Source organism: Ambystoma mexicanum, chromosome 9, assembly GCF_040938575.1.
Source record: "Ambystoma mexicanum isolate Mex_15411 chromosome 9, UKY_AmexF1_1, whole genome shotgun sequence".
NCBI classification, from domain to species: Eukaryota; Metazoa; Chordata; class Amphibia; order Caudata; family Ambystomatidae; genus Ambystoma; species Ambystoma mexicanum.
This window is the reverse complement of record NC_090931.1, coordinates 737,397,905-737,413,273: the sequence shown is the minus strand read 5'-3', so window position 1 is coordinate 737,413,273 and position 15,369 is coordinate 737,397,905. Positions and strand designations below refer to the sequence as shown.

General features: G+C 42.8%; 1 protein-coding gene across 2 annotated transcripts in view; it reads right to left on the bottom strand.

Moving 5' to 3' along the window:
• Positions 1-15,369, bottom strand: part of ANKAR (ankyrin and armadillo repeat containing) — a 1,891,262-nt gene that overhangs the window by 645,810 nt on the left and 1,230,083 nt on the right. For both annotated transcript variants that reach the window (XM_069615641.1, XM_069615642.1), the window contains exon 15: positions 11,556-11,797. In XM_069615641.1, the coding sequence (XP_069471742.1) occupies positions 11,556-11,797 (242 nt within the window). The remainder of the gene's footprint in view (positions 1-11,555; positions 11,798-15,369) is intronic.

Genomic DNA, 15,369 nt, shown 5'->3' with positions numbered 1-15,369 from the left:
TTTTTCCGTTTGGGATTTGCCTTGTTTTTACTTTGCTAGCATTGCCTGCGTGACGCTATTTTTGGGCTGCCAGCCAGCCCGTGCTTATCAATATATATATATATATTTATATATATACATACACACAGATGTAGATGTTGACTGTTTTAATGATTATGTATACATTGAAAGATTACATTTTGTAACCAAATCAGTTAATACAAAATAAAAAATAAAAAAATAAAGACTGTGTGAAACCCACAAGTTCCTTAAGCATTTTTGTTGCAAGAGAACATTCTTTTGAACACTATCCGAGCATCAGGAGAAGGGATACATAGTCTCTGGCTTAACTTATGGCCGGTAAATGAGATTCCGATCAGAAGAGGTATAGTGAAAAAAGATCTAATGTATTGTCGCTTTTGTAAAGACGCATTTTATACAGAAACTCTTCCCCATATTATTACACAATGTGAGGCCTTTGTGTTAAACCGTTTGAAACTGGCAAAATTATGAAATTTAAGTACAATATAAGATCTGATAATGAAATGGGGGCTGAAATCTTTAGCAACAAAAAGTTTCAGTTAGAATTGCAACCATTAACATGCTTGATGTTGCTTTTCCGTATGAACGAAAAGGTAATTTAACTGCCAAGTGAAAATGAAGTTGTAATTATGTTTCTGTTGCTTGCCCTTTTTTTATATAAGGACAACTAAACTAAAAGTGCCAGAATGCAGGATGGAGTTGCTTGAAAAGCAAGGTATGTTTCAAGAGAGGCAACTGGCAGCTTTGGTTATCACTTGCCAAATATTTCCCCTCAACAAAATGATTGTGGCAAAATAAGACATAACTATACATTGAGCACTGTGTAACATGAGGAAAAGAAACAAATGTCACTGCTCGAAACAGCATTAAATCATAAACGGGGCATCTATGTGCATACAGCAATCCCATATATTTAGCCAGGAGCTACTTCGCTTAGCAGTTGAGGGATCAGGAGGAACCCTCCTAAAGAGGACCGGGAGAGGGCCGGCTACAAAAGTCTGCATCTGCGGAATGCACCTTCACCTTTTGTAACCCGCCTTTGGGCACAGATACAATAACTGCCTCAAAAACAAAAATTCTGGCCTTCTCAAGAAACAAAATAAGCAGTTTTAGCTTTCGATTAAACTTCAGGAAGAGAAGATGAAGCAAGTCAGCTCATATGAATTCCTTGGCCTGAGGGTTATAGAAAATTGCACATGGAACAATCAGCTAGAAAAATCGGGGGTGGCATTAGACAGATACAGCGCAGCAATCTGAACATTCACCAGAAAATATAGCAATGGAGCTGAGAGGGTTTTACTCGAGGCTTATAGGTTACAAGCATGACAGGCGGTGCAGATTTGTGGGGCTGCGAGAATTGTAACACATTAATTACAGTTGAAAAAAAGTTTATAAAGAACATACTGGATCTACCATGAAGTACTCCTAATATTCCACTACTAATTGAAACAAACATGCAAGGAATTGGATCCATTATAACATTTCAACCATTAGGCTACTGGATAAGAATATGGACCTCACATAAGTTACTAAAGTATATAGAATCAATCAAGGATTTGCTACTACAAGAAGAGGTATCTCGTCTTCCTGGCTTTCTTATATTATGGAGACGTTAGCCAGCACTGGACATGATGATTGTTGGAATCACCGTGAGAGATTGAACAACCTGTCCAAGAACATTACAGAAAGGGATTTTGATGGTAAAGAACATGAACTAGTCATGACCACAATTAGTGGCTCTAGGGCATTAAGTATTACTTGGGAGAGGAAATTAACAACTGGTTATGAGTGGTATCTTAAGCACTTGAACCCCAAGTCAAACAAAGTGTAGGAATAACCTCACCTGATCAATGCGCTTTAGAGCTAATATTTGGTCCCGACATGTGTCACATGAAACTTGAAAGTTATATGGAGTGCTTCCCTAGCATTTAATGTATATAAAAGTAATTCAAGTTTTTAATGCGCTCAACCTTCTATTGTTGTGGTGGGTACGAAGCAACATTAATTTCAATTGAGATAGTTGAGAAAATCAACATGCAATAATGCTGCTGCCCAGACTGGATTTCACAATTCACACATTTATATTGTTTCAGCTAAACGTTATCAGGCGTTTGAGCCATGGAATTTATACTCTGAATACTGTAATTGGATACTTACTTTTACGCACTGAACAGGGCTTCATGGAAAAATATCTACTATTAGTGAAATGCGACTGATCACAAGCGCTTTATGGTTTAGTTTCTTGAACAATAAACTTGGAAATGAACACTAGCTCTCATTACTTTGGCAATTACAAATGTGAGTATTAAAAATTAATTTGGCTAGTGTTTTTAAAACCTGACTTACTAGCAATCTGACATATCAAAAACATGTGCATTTTTATTATTTCTTGTGTAGAAGACTAATCTTGAAAAGTCACTCACTAATTTGAAGAAACTCTGACTCTCCCCGCACTCTGACTTCTCCCCGCATATGGTCAGTACTACTAGCTTCCTATCCAACACTTGGATATTTGATTGCATCCTTAGATGGTGGAGGTTAGAACATGCAGGTCAGAGCTAAACATGCACTTTCTCTGTTAACAATTTGTCATGTTTAAGCTTAAGGTGATAAACACACCATTCTCCACCCAACTCAGGGTATAACCCATATGGATATGCAAATACAGGCTGTTATGCTCCGGTTGCACGCAGTCATAAAACGTTTTTGGGGAATCGCATTGAAGGCAACTTTATTTCACCACCAAGGTGATTTGTACAATTGAGGTTACTAAACCAGCCATTAGTGAAATTCACTGAATAAGTGTATTTCCTTTTTTAACATATGCTTTTTTTTGTTCTTTGTTTGTTTGTCCCACTCATGTTCATATTAATATGTATGTTTATGATTTCTTCATGCATTGATAATTTTCGTTTTCATTTTACCATTACAATGTGGTGTGTGATTATGCCAACGGCAGTAGTAACTGATGCCAACAACATATTAATCACATAGAAATTGTTCACAATACTAACATTACTTACAGTAAATATTATGATTGTTTATGCAGAGCTATAGTATATATACTAAGAGCCTTGAAGAAGAGAAGCAGTACTCGAAACACGTCACGTGTCGGCTCACTATACGTCGGCTTAGATTTATTGCACTTTGGCTCAGTCTTCTTTAGGCTTATTAGATTTACATATGAATCAATACAAATGTTTTGTTACCACAGGCACATTCTTTGACGGTTAATTCAGTGTGACAGGCCATTTGTGACATCCACAACAACACCACAATCGGAGGTTCAGCGCATCTGAACCTTGAACACAATTCACTTGAAACCCAAGTTCCTACAATCACTGCACATTAAATTTAGAGTTGGTATCCTGCCTCTGGCTTCACTGATGAATAAGTGGAACAATGCAAACTCAGATAAATGTTGCAAATGCAAGGGGCAGCTGGAAACTTGGTCCAGTTCATATTAATCTGTCCTCTTTTGCTGGATCTGAGAATAAAAGATCGGAAATCCATTAGACTTTGCCACAGAACTGACGCTGAATTGATTGTATATTCAGTGGCCACATTTTTACATAGAGCCTGGCCGAGGAGACAATCTACGTTGAAACTTGCAATTTGCGCTTTGAAACACTTGTGTATAAGCGCATAATAAATAAACAATCACTCAATAAATCAATCAATTTGATCCTGGCAGTGGTAGCTGGGACCGTAGGATAGACTGCATCTGGTTACATCATGCTTTTGCCTAGGAGACTCTGTTTTCTTTATGTATTTTATTAATGTATTTATTTTACTGATCCCATGCATGCACTGTCGTGTTGGCAACATTGACTGTATTGGCTACATTCATACTGATATGAATCTGCGTTTTGAACAATTCTGTTAATTGTGTATTTTATTCACTTAACATTGACTGGTTTCATGCACTTTAATACTGATAATGAGGCAGTCCCCCTGTTTGCCTTTTCTCTTTTCTTCTTTTATTTTGTATTATAGGACTGTGATTTCATGTGTGGACCAAATGACGCTTTGTCCATTTAAGGGCAACCGATTTTAATTGAATGGAATTTTTATAAATCTAAACACTGAATTGAAGAAGAGGGGAGGAGTTCTACAGCCACATTTAAATGTGTATAGGGATGAAGAAAGAAAGGAATGCAGTGAGATGTGTTGAACAACTTTTCCCGGCCTATGGTAAATAAAACTGCTTTGTGCTAGAAGATAACTTCAACATGGTTTCCAGAGCTGCCCATGCATGATCTGTATCAAACAGTAGCAAGCAGTGTTTCCCATTATGATCACTGGAGGTTTTTGAAGTTCACACTTGTTTCAGAACATTATATATTATTTTAAATCAAGTGGTTGGCTGTAAACTATTATTATACCAGGAGCTATTCATTAAGCCCTTACGATTCAAAACACTGCTTAAAAATAACAATGGCAGCCCGAGAACAGTACATAGTTTGATTATACTGCTCGATAGTCTAGCTCAAAGAGATCCCAGGCTGTGTGTTTTGGACAGGGAGAGCCAGGTAATGGGTGTGAATGGCCATAGTGGTTCAAGTGGTCATGGGAAGTCTTTGTGTGGCGTAACTAACACAATGGAAAACATCACCAGAAACACGAATAGGTTACAGGAAATCAAAAATATTATCGAGTTCATCGTTAATGAGGAAAGGGATTACAGTAGAAGGGACCTTCCTATAAGGCAAATAGGTGCATTGCTGACTTGGCCATGTGCCTTATAACAAGCAAGTACGTTTAAGATCAGGATGATGTAACAAAAAGTCTCTCCTAGAATTTGCCTCCTTAATAAATCATGTCGCATTTCTTAGTTTCTAGTTAGGCTTCCCGGGGGCCTTCTGTAACCTTCCTTCCAGCAGTAAGGACTCCCACTTCTCTACTCGCAAATTGTTATATGAGATGGGCACCAACAGGTGGAAGAAATTCACAAGTTACTTCTATTCTCTTTTTCTACCAAAATTTAATTCTTGTAAAAATACACTCTGTTCCCCCCGGTGTTAGTTACAGTTATTGGCATCGCTACACTGATGGGTAAAGCCCAAGGGACAAGTGGCCTCTCCCCAAAGGCCATTGGATGTGGGGGATCACCAAGGTGTCCTACACACTTGTGTAGGAGCCTGAGACTTCTCATAAGCACGCCCCACAGAGTCTCTTCAATGTGATGTAGGGCAGGAGGGTTTCTAGGAGTTGAGTGGGGATCTGGCTCACCTTTCTGTTTAATGGGCCTGACCTTACTATCCAACCCCATCTTCTTCCTTTTTTGCTGAGCTAATGCTCACTATTGTCTGGGACCTGTGACTATGCCTGGATACTTGCCCTTGAGCTAGCTCTTGTCTAGCCTCTTTGATGTTTCACCACCTCTCTTGTTCCTCCTCACGTTTTTTCTCAAACAGCAATCAGGCTTGTATTGGCTTCCTCTCTGTCTTTCACCACTGTCCTATCACCTTCCACAGACTTCATACCATCTGTTCACTTTTCTGGCGTCTCCCCCGTCCTCCAAATACCATGCCTTCATATTTATTTACCTTACTCCTTTCGGACATCGTTTCTCTTTCTCTCTGACTCTCCACTTCATCTTCACATCCTTGTCTACTCTCTCCCTTCCTTCTTGATGTGCCCCTCCTCCAAGCTCTTCTGCTCTCTCTCCTCCTTGCTGTTCTCCTCCTTCAATCTCTTCTGCACTCGCTATTCCACCTGAATCATCAACTCACTCTGAAAATTCACCTCTTCTGCACCTTCCACTCCTTCTAACCCTCCACCTCCTCTTGCACCTTCCACTCCTCTTGCACCTGCGCCTCTTCATTGCATGCTGTTCTGCAACCACAACTGGCCCTCACTAACTGTTTTCTTCATAGGTGTATACAAATATATTGTCCATCTCCATGTGGTGAATTAGTCCTGTCTGGAACCTGGGAAGAATAAGTGGCTTGCTGTTGGCACTGACAGGATGGTGAGCGGGTAATCAGGTAGTGTGAACTAAATAGCCACCAACGTGGTTGGATTGCGTGGACTGATCCTATATCAGGCTGGTCCAACATTTTGGTTTCTGTGTCTCTGCACATGCACACATCCTCACAACACCTCAGGAGGGGTTGGGTGGAGGCAGGAGGGCTTTTCACGGCTTTGTCTTTGTTGCACTGCAGGGAGTGTATATAATGAACATCTTTGGGGCCATTATTTCTATTTTCAAAGCCTGCTGAATGAGTACAACACCTTGGGTTAATACATAGGGCCGGTGAGACTAACCCTCAAATTGTTAACGGTCCCTCCTAAAGGGGATGCAGGTATAATTGGACAATCCCTAGTTGGTGCATTCCTCCCCTGGTCTTCTTATCATGTAGTGGGTGGTGGGGCCCAGCCCTCTAAGTCTCCATCACAACAATAGCTAAGGCTAGGAAGGGGACACTGTCACAGTTTGTAAAAAGCCAGATACCCAAAGACTCTGTGACCTTCCTCATCCCATCCCTCTATTTGTATTCCCATGCCGACTGTTTTGGTTTTACACCAACATTACTAAAATGTCAAAAGAGGAAAAGGAATATGGTGGTGATGAACTGTGGGATGATTCCCCGAAAGGTGAGGAAAGGTAAAGAGGTTTTGAGGGACAGGGTCTCCAAACCTCTTTAAACAAAAGGTGAGAAAGAAACACCTCACAGTCCCTACCCTCTGCTCCATGCCAAAAACAATTTTGTCATTAATCAAATCCATGTTCGATCAATTGATGTTTTCGACCAGGTCTTCATCTAGAATATTTCCTTGTCCCATTGCTGAATTACTCCCAATGCGTGTCTTTAGATTCTGAACAAATGCACCAAACGCCTCTCCCCATTCGCTATAAAGATGCTGTGTAATGAAAAGATTCATGTCATCTACTAAATGTTTTTCATCAGGAGAAACCACCTCTGCTGAAAAGCTGAACAGTCTTGTCAATGGCTACAGAGAATTTCAAGGAACCGCTGATAGAGGACTGAAGAAAGCAAGAAAACGTGCTCCTGACACCCATGTTCACTATCCAAGACCTTTTTGCATCTTCTGGGCTACAATGAACTATCTATATTTGCAGCCAGGAAACCCCACTTGGGCATATTCTGGGCGGAACCTGGTATGGGACATGGCTTGGTGTGTCTGAAAGGAGCTCTGACGGTATATTTTCTTTGACCTTTTTGACAGTGTCAGAATGGGCTCTTAATTCTGGTTTTCTGGATGGATTGTATAAGTGAATGCGAAGTGTCTGTGTATGTATCTGACAATCACACAACAATTCCTCTCCTCTTTCTCTCTCCCTCTCCCCTGCTAACCTCCTTTCCATCCCCCTTCTCTTCCCAACTCAGTTCAGTTTTTGCTGACTGGTTGCTTGGTCCACCTCCAGAGCCTTACAGGTGCTAGCCTCCCCCGCCAATCTTTTGCACTTGCCTCCGAGCCTCTGCACTATGTTCAGCACTACTGCACTTTCAGCCTACGTTCCATGAGCGGGGCAACCTCTATGCACTTAACCCAGAGCCCTGCTGCTCTGGGCGCACTTGTCCCCCCCTTCCCACTTCCTCGCACCTCCGTCTGTACGCATGCAGGACCTGAATGTACTAGAACTAGTATGTTCTTTTGTGCTGTCCCCCTCCTTTGCTTGGTCGTGACTGTAACACTTCATGCACTTGCACTAGGAGAAATGCTGTCAGGCCTACTACGCTAGTCATTTTTTGTTTCGATCATTTGGAAACTTCAAGGCCTAAGAATGATTACTGTATTCCCTTCCCGCTTTGTAGCGATTTGAAGCACTCCACTTGTGCATAAGTGCTGTATAAATAAATAATTACAATTAAAATTACTACGATGCGAGATCGAGGATTACCCTAGGGATGCTTACATGTTCCGTCAGCCTTCACTTCTACTCCCATGCCGAAAACATCCAAATCCTTCTCCAACTGGGTAAGGATCAGGAGGTCTGTTTGATGGAAGTTTAAGACAGAATGAATTCCCCATCCCACTGGCTGAAATTTAACTATAATTGAAAGAGGGAGCTAAGGAATGATCAATGTATGGGGCAGATGTATGTAAACACCAGTTTTCAATACCTAGGTTTATGTTGGGTAAAATGGGTCCTTACAGTTAGTCACCCTAAAATAATGTTCCTTCATTTTGTAAGAGAATTGGTCACACTGCAAACCAATAGAAGGCATGAATAGCTACCAAAGGGAACTGCCCAACACAAAGAACAGAAAGCATTTATTCAGTTACGGCTCCTGTAAGCCAAAAAAAAGTAAAACGGGTCCAAGTAACTTGCGCCTAGCAAAGTAGAATGAGGTCTATTGCACAAACAAACCAAAGAAGTTAGAAACTCTTACTAGTGCCCTGTTGAAATGTCCCCTCAACATATAAGAGCTGTGAGGTAGGCATGGTACCAACAGTTAGATTGGCAAGACAACGGACACAAGAGAACAGTTTCAAAACCTTTATTCAATTTACAGGGTTTGGAAAAACTCCTGCTTTGCCCTATAGCTATGATGGGATTAGTCTCTACCATCAAATAATAAATAAAACAGTCCTAGTTGAGCTTGTCAAATCAAAATGGCCTACACTAACAAAACCTAATGCCTGCCCCATTTCTTGTACAAAAAGTGTGTAAAGGAGAATATATATGCAAAGGAAAACCAGTGTTAGAATATAAAGCATAAATGTGGCTGAGTCAGCTCTCCTCCCCATGTTAGACAGCACGGAGTAAGGCTGTCCTCACAGACAGTATAACACACTCTGGCTCAGGTTCTCAAAACATAGGCAGTTCAAAATGTGTATCGATGCCCCCCTGGCCTTCAACGTTAAAGTCTCTCTTTCCAGCTTTCAAAACACAGTTCAACAAAAAGTTCACGCCGGTCTCCCTCAGTCAGGCTCAGACGTTTCAAAGCAAAAAGTGCACTTAGATTCATAACAAAAACATTTCACCTTTCACAGAGACTTTTGAGTTGGCTACTTCTTTCGCTGGACCACTCCGCTACTCAGTTTTGCTGGTTTCACAGCTATCGGTAATTCAAAGTTCATCACAGGTCTGCCTTTCTTTGTGTCTCATCCACACGCATGCCGCCTTCTTTCTTTCGTGTCTCATCGTGTCTCATCAGCACTTAAAAATAATGTTCGCTCTCAGTTCACTACAATTCCCAGAATGCACTTCTTCCTTTGCCTTTTATCTTCACACTTAGAATGTCCACTTCCAGATCTCTGCCTCGCTTCAGGCACACTGGGTTCCTCTCCCCCTGACTCACCAAGATAGCACGTGCTAGCAGGTAGCCCCTCTGGATCTGTGGGCTGGGGTCAGGGTCCCACTGCCTGCCCGCAGAGACCCTGGGGTTGGCACTAGCCCCAAGGGAATGAGTAAGTGTCCGGGCCTCGCCAGCAGCGTTCTAACTGCCCGATCCAAATACTAAGGAGGCCACGCTCCCGTGACTCACCGGACCAGCCTCGTAGCACAATGTCCTTCTTTGGATCTCCATGGCAGCCCTCAGCCCTTTGGCTTTTCCGCTCCAGGCGACCTTCCCAGCTCACTTCTGGTGTTTGGGTTTTGAAGAGGGATCCTCTGCCGGTCTCGGCCTTGCCGCCTCCCTCCTGTGCTCTCCCAACTGCATCTGACTTTTTTCCCTTAGCAGCCTCCCTTTATACACCTGTGTGATGTTGATTGTCTGCAGGTGTGTGGAGAGGGTTCGGTCTGCCTGACCTTGCCTGTCCACGTTAAGGGGACAGCCTGCTGTCAGAGTGTTGTAGTCTGTCCTCTGTGTCTTAGTGGGTTTTTCAGTTGTAATCTTCAACCCTACAGGTTACCTCTTCTTCGTCTTGGTATTATTCGAAAATAGGGAGGGGGAGAAGTTGTGTGTTTGAAAACACCCCAAGAAGGTAAATGGGGGTTGTGAATGTGGGTAACTGGTAGAAGGGGGATACCATTCTCGCCTAGGGTATTCACATGTAAATGACCCCAGACTCTCCTATCCAGGTGATCCTCGCTTGTCCACTCCCAGGGTTGGGATCCGAAAGCGACAGTCCTCCCAAGGCCACCCAAATAGAGGATTCCTGCGGCCTAAATGGGAGAATACCCCTAGGTTTCTCACAGAGCATACTAATCTTTGTACTTCTTATCTTTGCTGCCACCTAATTATTGGTAAAAAGCGCACTGACTCACGGATGGAATTTCACACCAATGTTGTTTAACAGTGCTATGCTACATAAATATCATTCACAGGCACACTTTAGTGCACACATTATATGCATACATTGAGCTTTTTCATGTTATAGCTGTAATTTGCGTGCATAATAAACTTCGAATCTGGGCACATTTTTTACTGCTGCTATGCTCATACTTTAAGGTATGACACTCTTGGCCCTTCCCGTCATATAATTTCAGTTTTAATAATGTCAGGTATGGAAAGCATTTGATAAGATTTTGTGTAGCAAGTTCTTAGATAAGGAACATAAAACATGAACTTGTGACAAGACTGAGCTCCAGGTCGTCAGAGACAAGAACAAAGGGACTCATGTTTATATGTCACTCAACTTAGTGCTGGTTCTGAGCAATCTTCCATCGCCTGCAATCTGGGTGCCAAGTCTGATTCTAATATGTGTTTTGTGGCCCAGGGTAAAGCAGTAACCACTGTTTGATGTTTACTAACTCTGATGTTCTGTCTCTTCCTGTCATCAGATAACCATTCTGTTGTGGTCACCAGCAGTACCTCTTCAGACTAGGAATACTGTAATTCTGTATTCCATGGCTGCCCTCAGTTTCTTATCATTAGTTCCAGAATGGTGCTTTCAGACAAGCCACAAGTTCCAGATCTAGGGAGTTTGTAAGGCTCACTATTAAAAATAGTTAAATTTAAGGCTTTGCAGTTCACATACAGACCGTTCCGCAATCTCAGTTCTTCTTTTCTTATTAAATATGTGTACACTGTATCCCAAGTGACTGCTGGGCAGGTTTCCATTTAACTTCAAAAGGAAGACCACATGTGTTTTTTTCTGTGCTGGTACTATGCACACCATAATGTGATTTTCTTGATAGTAGGTGTTATTTTTACCCAACAAAATGTTACTCATTTTCTTTTACCTTGTGAAGTACGAGAGTGCAGCAATAAGCTAATGAAGCAACTACTGGCAGGTAAGGCTGTACAGCAACTATTTTAACAGGTCTCGGCTTTAATCCTCTTTGCAAACATTTATAAAAAACAGTTATTTTAAGATGTGCATGTTTTGAAGGTTCTAACAAATTTGCATCTGAAAGAGTGTTGACATGTTCCTTTCAGTAGGATTTGGTTTTTGTTACTTTGTTATTTTCTGGAACATTATGATATTTTGGTTATTATTATGATGTGTGTATGTTTTTGTGGAAACCCATTAAACAAGAAAAATGATTGATATTAAAAATATTGTCAATAATTCCGAAGAACCTGCAATCCACAAAACTACTAGGACACTAAAATGAATGCACTATAAAAGAAATGGACAAAGCCACATAGAGGATCAAATCTGTTAATTCTTGCCTTCAAGAGCTTTGAGACATGTGCTGCCACGTTTCTGTCCAGAAACTGCTTCTGTATGTCTGCATTGTGATCTGCCAGTGCCTCGATGGTCATGGCAGCTTTCACTTGGATAGTCATATTCCTGCAACTGATCATTGTAATGAGATGAGTGATCACATCTTCCCTGGCAACAGCATCCTGGATCTCTTTGTTTCCACGGGCCAGCTCTGACAGGGCTCCAGCAGCAGCACAGAGCAAAGCCTCTGCAAAGGTAAACAAAATGCACAAATAGGAAACAAGAACAAATCATATTATCAAGAAATAGGGCATTAGAGAGCATATCACAAAGATACTACATGTAAAAGTGTGCTTAAGAGATACCAATATTAGTCAAAGCTCTCCTTTAGAAACCACATCAAGCAAAACTTCATCTAATTTTCTAAATATATTGTATTTTTAAGGTTGAGACATGTCACAAATGTGGGCTAGCGTCAGGAGTGGGCAAACCTGCCTTCCAAGGGGTTGGAACGAGATTGTCATTTCTAAATTCAGTTTGACCCATGTTCCTATATGGTAAAGGTTTACAGTCTGTAGCAAGCACTGCTGCTTGCTTGGCAGAGCATGTTCGTGTTACCCTGACTGACATCAACTTGATCAGTAAACATGTGCGCCTTTTGATTGATTAGCGGCTGAAAGAGGTAGGGTTGGAGACAGCACCCCAAGAGCACTTCAGACCATAGTGCCAGCCACAGCTGTCATTGTTTGGGTGATGGAGTGCAAGGTGTATTTAGAAGTATGGTGTAGACACATAGGTCAGACACTTACAATTCTGTATCACACTTAAGAGGATGGTTTGGATGATCAGCGTTTTTTAGGCTTCTGACTCAGGACAGTCTCCTCTGATTTATCATCGTTAATGTGAAGACATAAACAGTCTAAAAGCCTCAATTCGTTTTTGTAAGTTGTTGCCAGAACATGCAGTTAATACTGTGTCATCAGCCGTTAGTAACAGCAGATTGTTATGATCACCTATTTGTGGGGTGTCCAATACTGCTTCTTGTAGGGTGACATCTACTTAACATTTGTAAAATCTTCAAGAAGTGGTCTGTATGTATCCATTCCTGAAACATAACTACATAAAAGCGTATGTTGTCTACACAATACAAGGTCACAGCCAAGAAAGGTCAAAGAATGAGACTGTAGTTTGGCCACCAATTAGATAGTTGGTGCTCAACCCATTCAGCATATGAAACTCAGATCTCAAATTCATATATGTTAAATTGAAACACTCATAGATGTCAACATGTTTTCCAATGCTCAAGCGCAGTGTGATGAAGGCCTCTGCCTAGCATTGGGAACTTACAATGTTGCAGGCAAAGAGAATGGGTGTCACCCTGAGGTAGTGAATGCTGGGCATGGAAGAGGCATATGGGGTATCCCCAGGTCACCCTCACAGGGTCCACACACAAAGTATACACAGGCAGATATACCAAACATTGGAATCCTTTATCCCAGATTCCCAAATTCTTTATGCCCCGTGGCCATGCGCCTGGCCCAGGGGTGCCAGAACTGGGTGCTGTGACAAGGCCAATAACTGGGTCTTGTCAAAGGGGGGTGGGATCCCCTCTCAGCCGGTAGTGGGAGATCTACTAGGAAGGAATCCAGAGCTAGTCCTACCATTAAGGTGGACGGTGGCAGCAGAGATAGTCTGAATTCCTGTGCCCCCTGTTGTGCCAATCGGCCCAGGACAATGCCTCTAGCCTCAAAGCACATATACTCGCCAGTGCTCTCTTTCCGTCACAGATGCAGACACTGAAGCAAAAGGAGAAGAGAAGCAAAGACGCCAGGGGCCAAGAACAGTCAACCGCATGAACAAGGCTCAACGGCTACAAAGACACGATCCCCACTGCGGAGTGGCTGGAGAGAAAGGGAGATGCCGGCTGCAGCTGCACAGCAGCACAGAGTAGCAAAACACAGCAAGCTGGACCAGCAAAGCCCAACGAAAAACCCACAACTAAGGACAATCTACCAGACCACCATGGACTCCAAGGTGGAAGCTTCTAGGGCTTACCCAACGGGTCCCCACCCATGGGCTCTAGAATACGAACTTCGATACAGTTGTTGCAGCACTGAAACATTTCTCTGTGTTAAGCCTGCAGAGCGCATGTGGGCTGGGCTAAGCTCCATTTGTAAGATTTTTGCTAAACATACACACCTGGGTAGTGAAAGGAAGAAAGGAGATTGGATAGGGACAACTGACCAACGATCACCAAGAGAAGGATATAAAAACACGGGACAGATAACAGGAAGTGTGGGTATATCAGTTGAGGTCAGAGGAGGACCAAGAAACCAGCAGGAGGAGGAAGGGAGCAGCAGCTTGTGGAAGAGAGTTTTGGATCAGGTCAGGCATTGGCTTAGGAGTGATAGTGGTTCCACAGTGTGCATGTGTGTGTTTGTGAGACGTGTGGATAGAGAGAGTAGTGTAAGGTGTGACTGGGAGAAGACTGGTAGAGGGTGCAAGAAGGGTGACTGAATAGTACTTTGGGAGCAGTGGTAGGTTGGGGGAAGTAGTGGTGTGGGAGGCAGAGTAGTGGTTGTGCGGGAGCAGTTGTCATGTCGGAGGAGGATTGTGGGAGGAGGAAAAGTAGTAGTAGTTTGGGAGAAGTAATAGTAGTGCAGTAGGAAGAGTGTCAGTTGTAGAGTGGGAAGAGTCAGAGAAGAGCTAACATGAAAGGGTGGTGGAAGGGGAGAGGAGTGAAACATCCCAGGGATAGGTAAGTGGTGAGTAGGAGCTAGGGGAGGAGAAGCAGACAGGGTAGAATGGAAAGGTAACTGTGCTCGGTAGTGAAACCAGTTAAATCTTGCAGAGGAACCACAGGGCAGCACCCCATCCGCATTAGAACATTAACCTGCGGTGAGATTTGGACAAGTTAGGAAGTACCTGAGGGCGTCAGCGAGACTGCTTTTAATGAGAACATCATCAGTCTAGGCCAGAACTCAGATGGTAGAGACACCAATCAATGGCCAAAAACGTTGTTACGGATGCCTCAGTTAGGAAAGAGGTTCATAGGAAGGTAAGAGATAGAGGGGTGGCCTCACAAAGAATTCAATAAAGACCCTCGAACTGTCCTTGAAACTTGGGTAATTTCTGTGCCATCCATGACCAATCAACGATGCTGGCACTTATAATGATCTTCTAAACATAGCAGTCGTGTCAGAATGAGATTGGCATCTCTTCTGGTTCCGCAATCTGCACTGGAAGACCTCAGCAGATTGTGTCTTCAGTGGATTGCAATGCTCCGGATTCCAGAAGTAGGCTTCTACAGCATTCTGCTTATTTCTCTCTTGTATTCTTGTCTGCTGCCTGCCAACGGCTCCTGTTTCTTTCCCACTCCCATTTTTCTTCCTCCTCCATGTCCTTATCTTGTGGGTGCTTCACCTTCCCAGCTGTCTGCTGCCTGACCATCACAGTACTTACCAGCTGGAACCTTCCTGGTTCCACCTATCCAGGTGTCTCCAAGCATTGGTCAGAAATCAATATGCCACGTTTCCACTTCTGTGGTGTCCAGGGATTTTCCCTGCAGGCGATCCCCAGGGACATATTGTCCCCCAAGTTACCGTGCCCTTTGTGATCAGCCAGCTGACAAAGTGGCATAAGGGACGGTCCACCCTACCTTCATGACGCTACCGCAACAGCCAAGGTAAGAGGTCCTTTACACCTCACGCCTAACAGAGGTACAGTGGAGACACAAATCCTATGGCAGACGGGACAGCCAAAACACCCTTACAAAAAAGCACGGGGCATAGAATAGAAAAAGCATTCACCCCTTCAAGG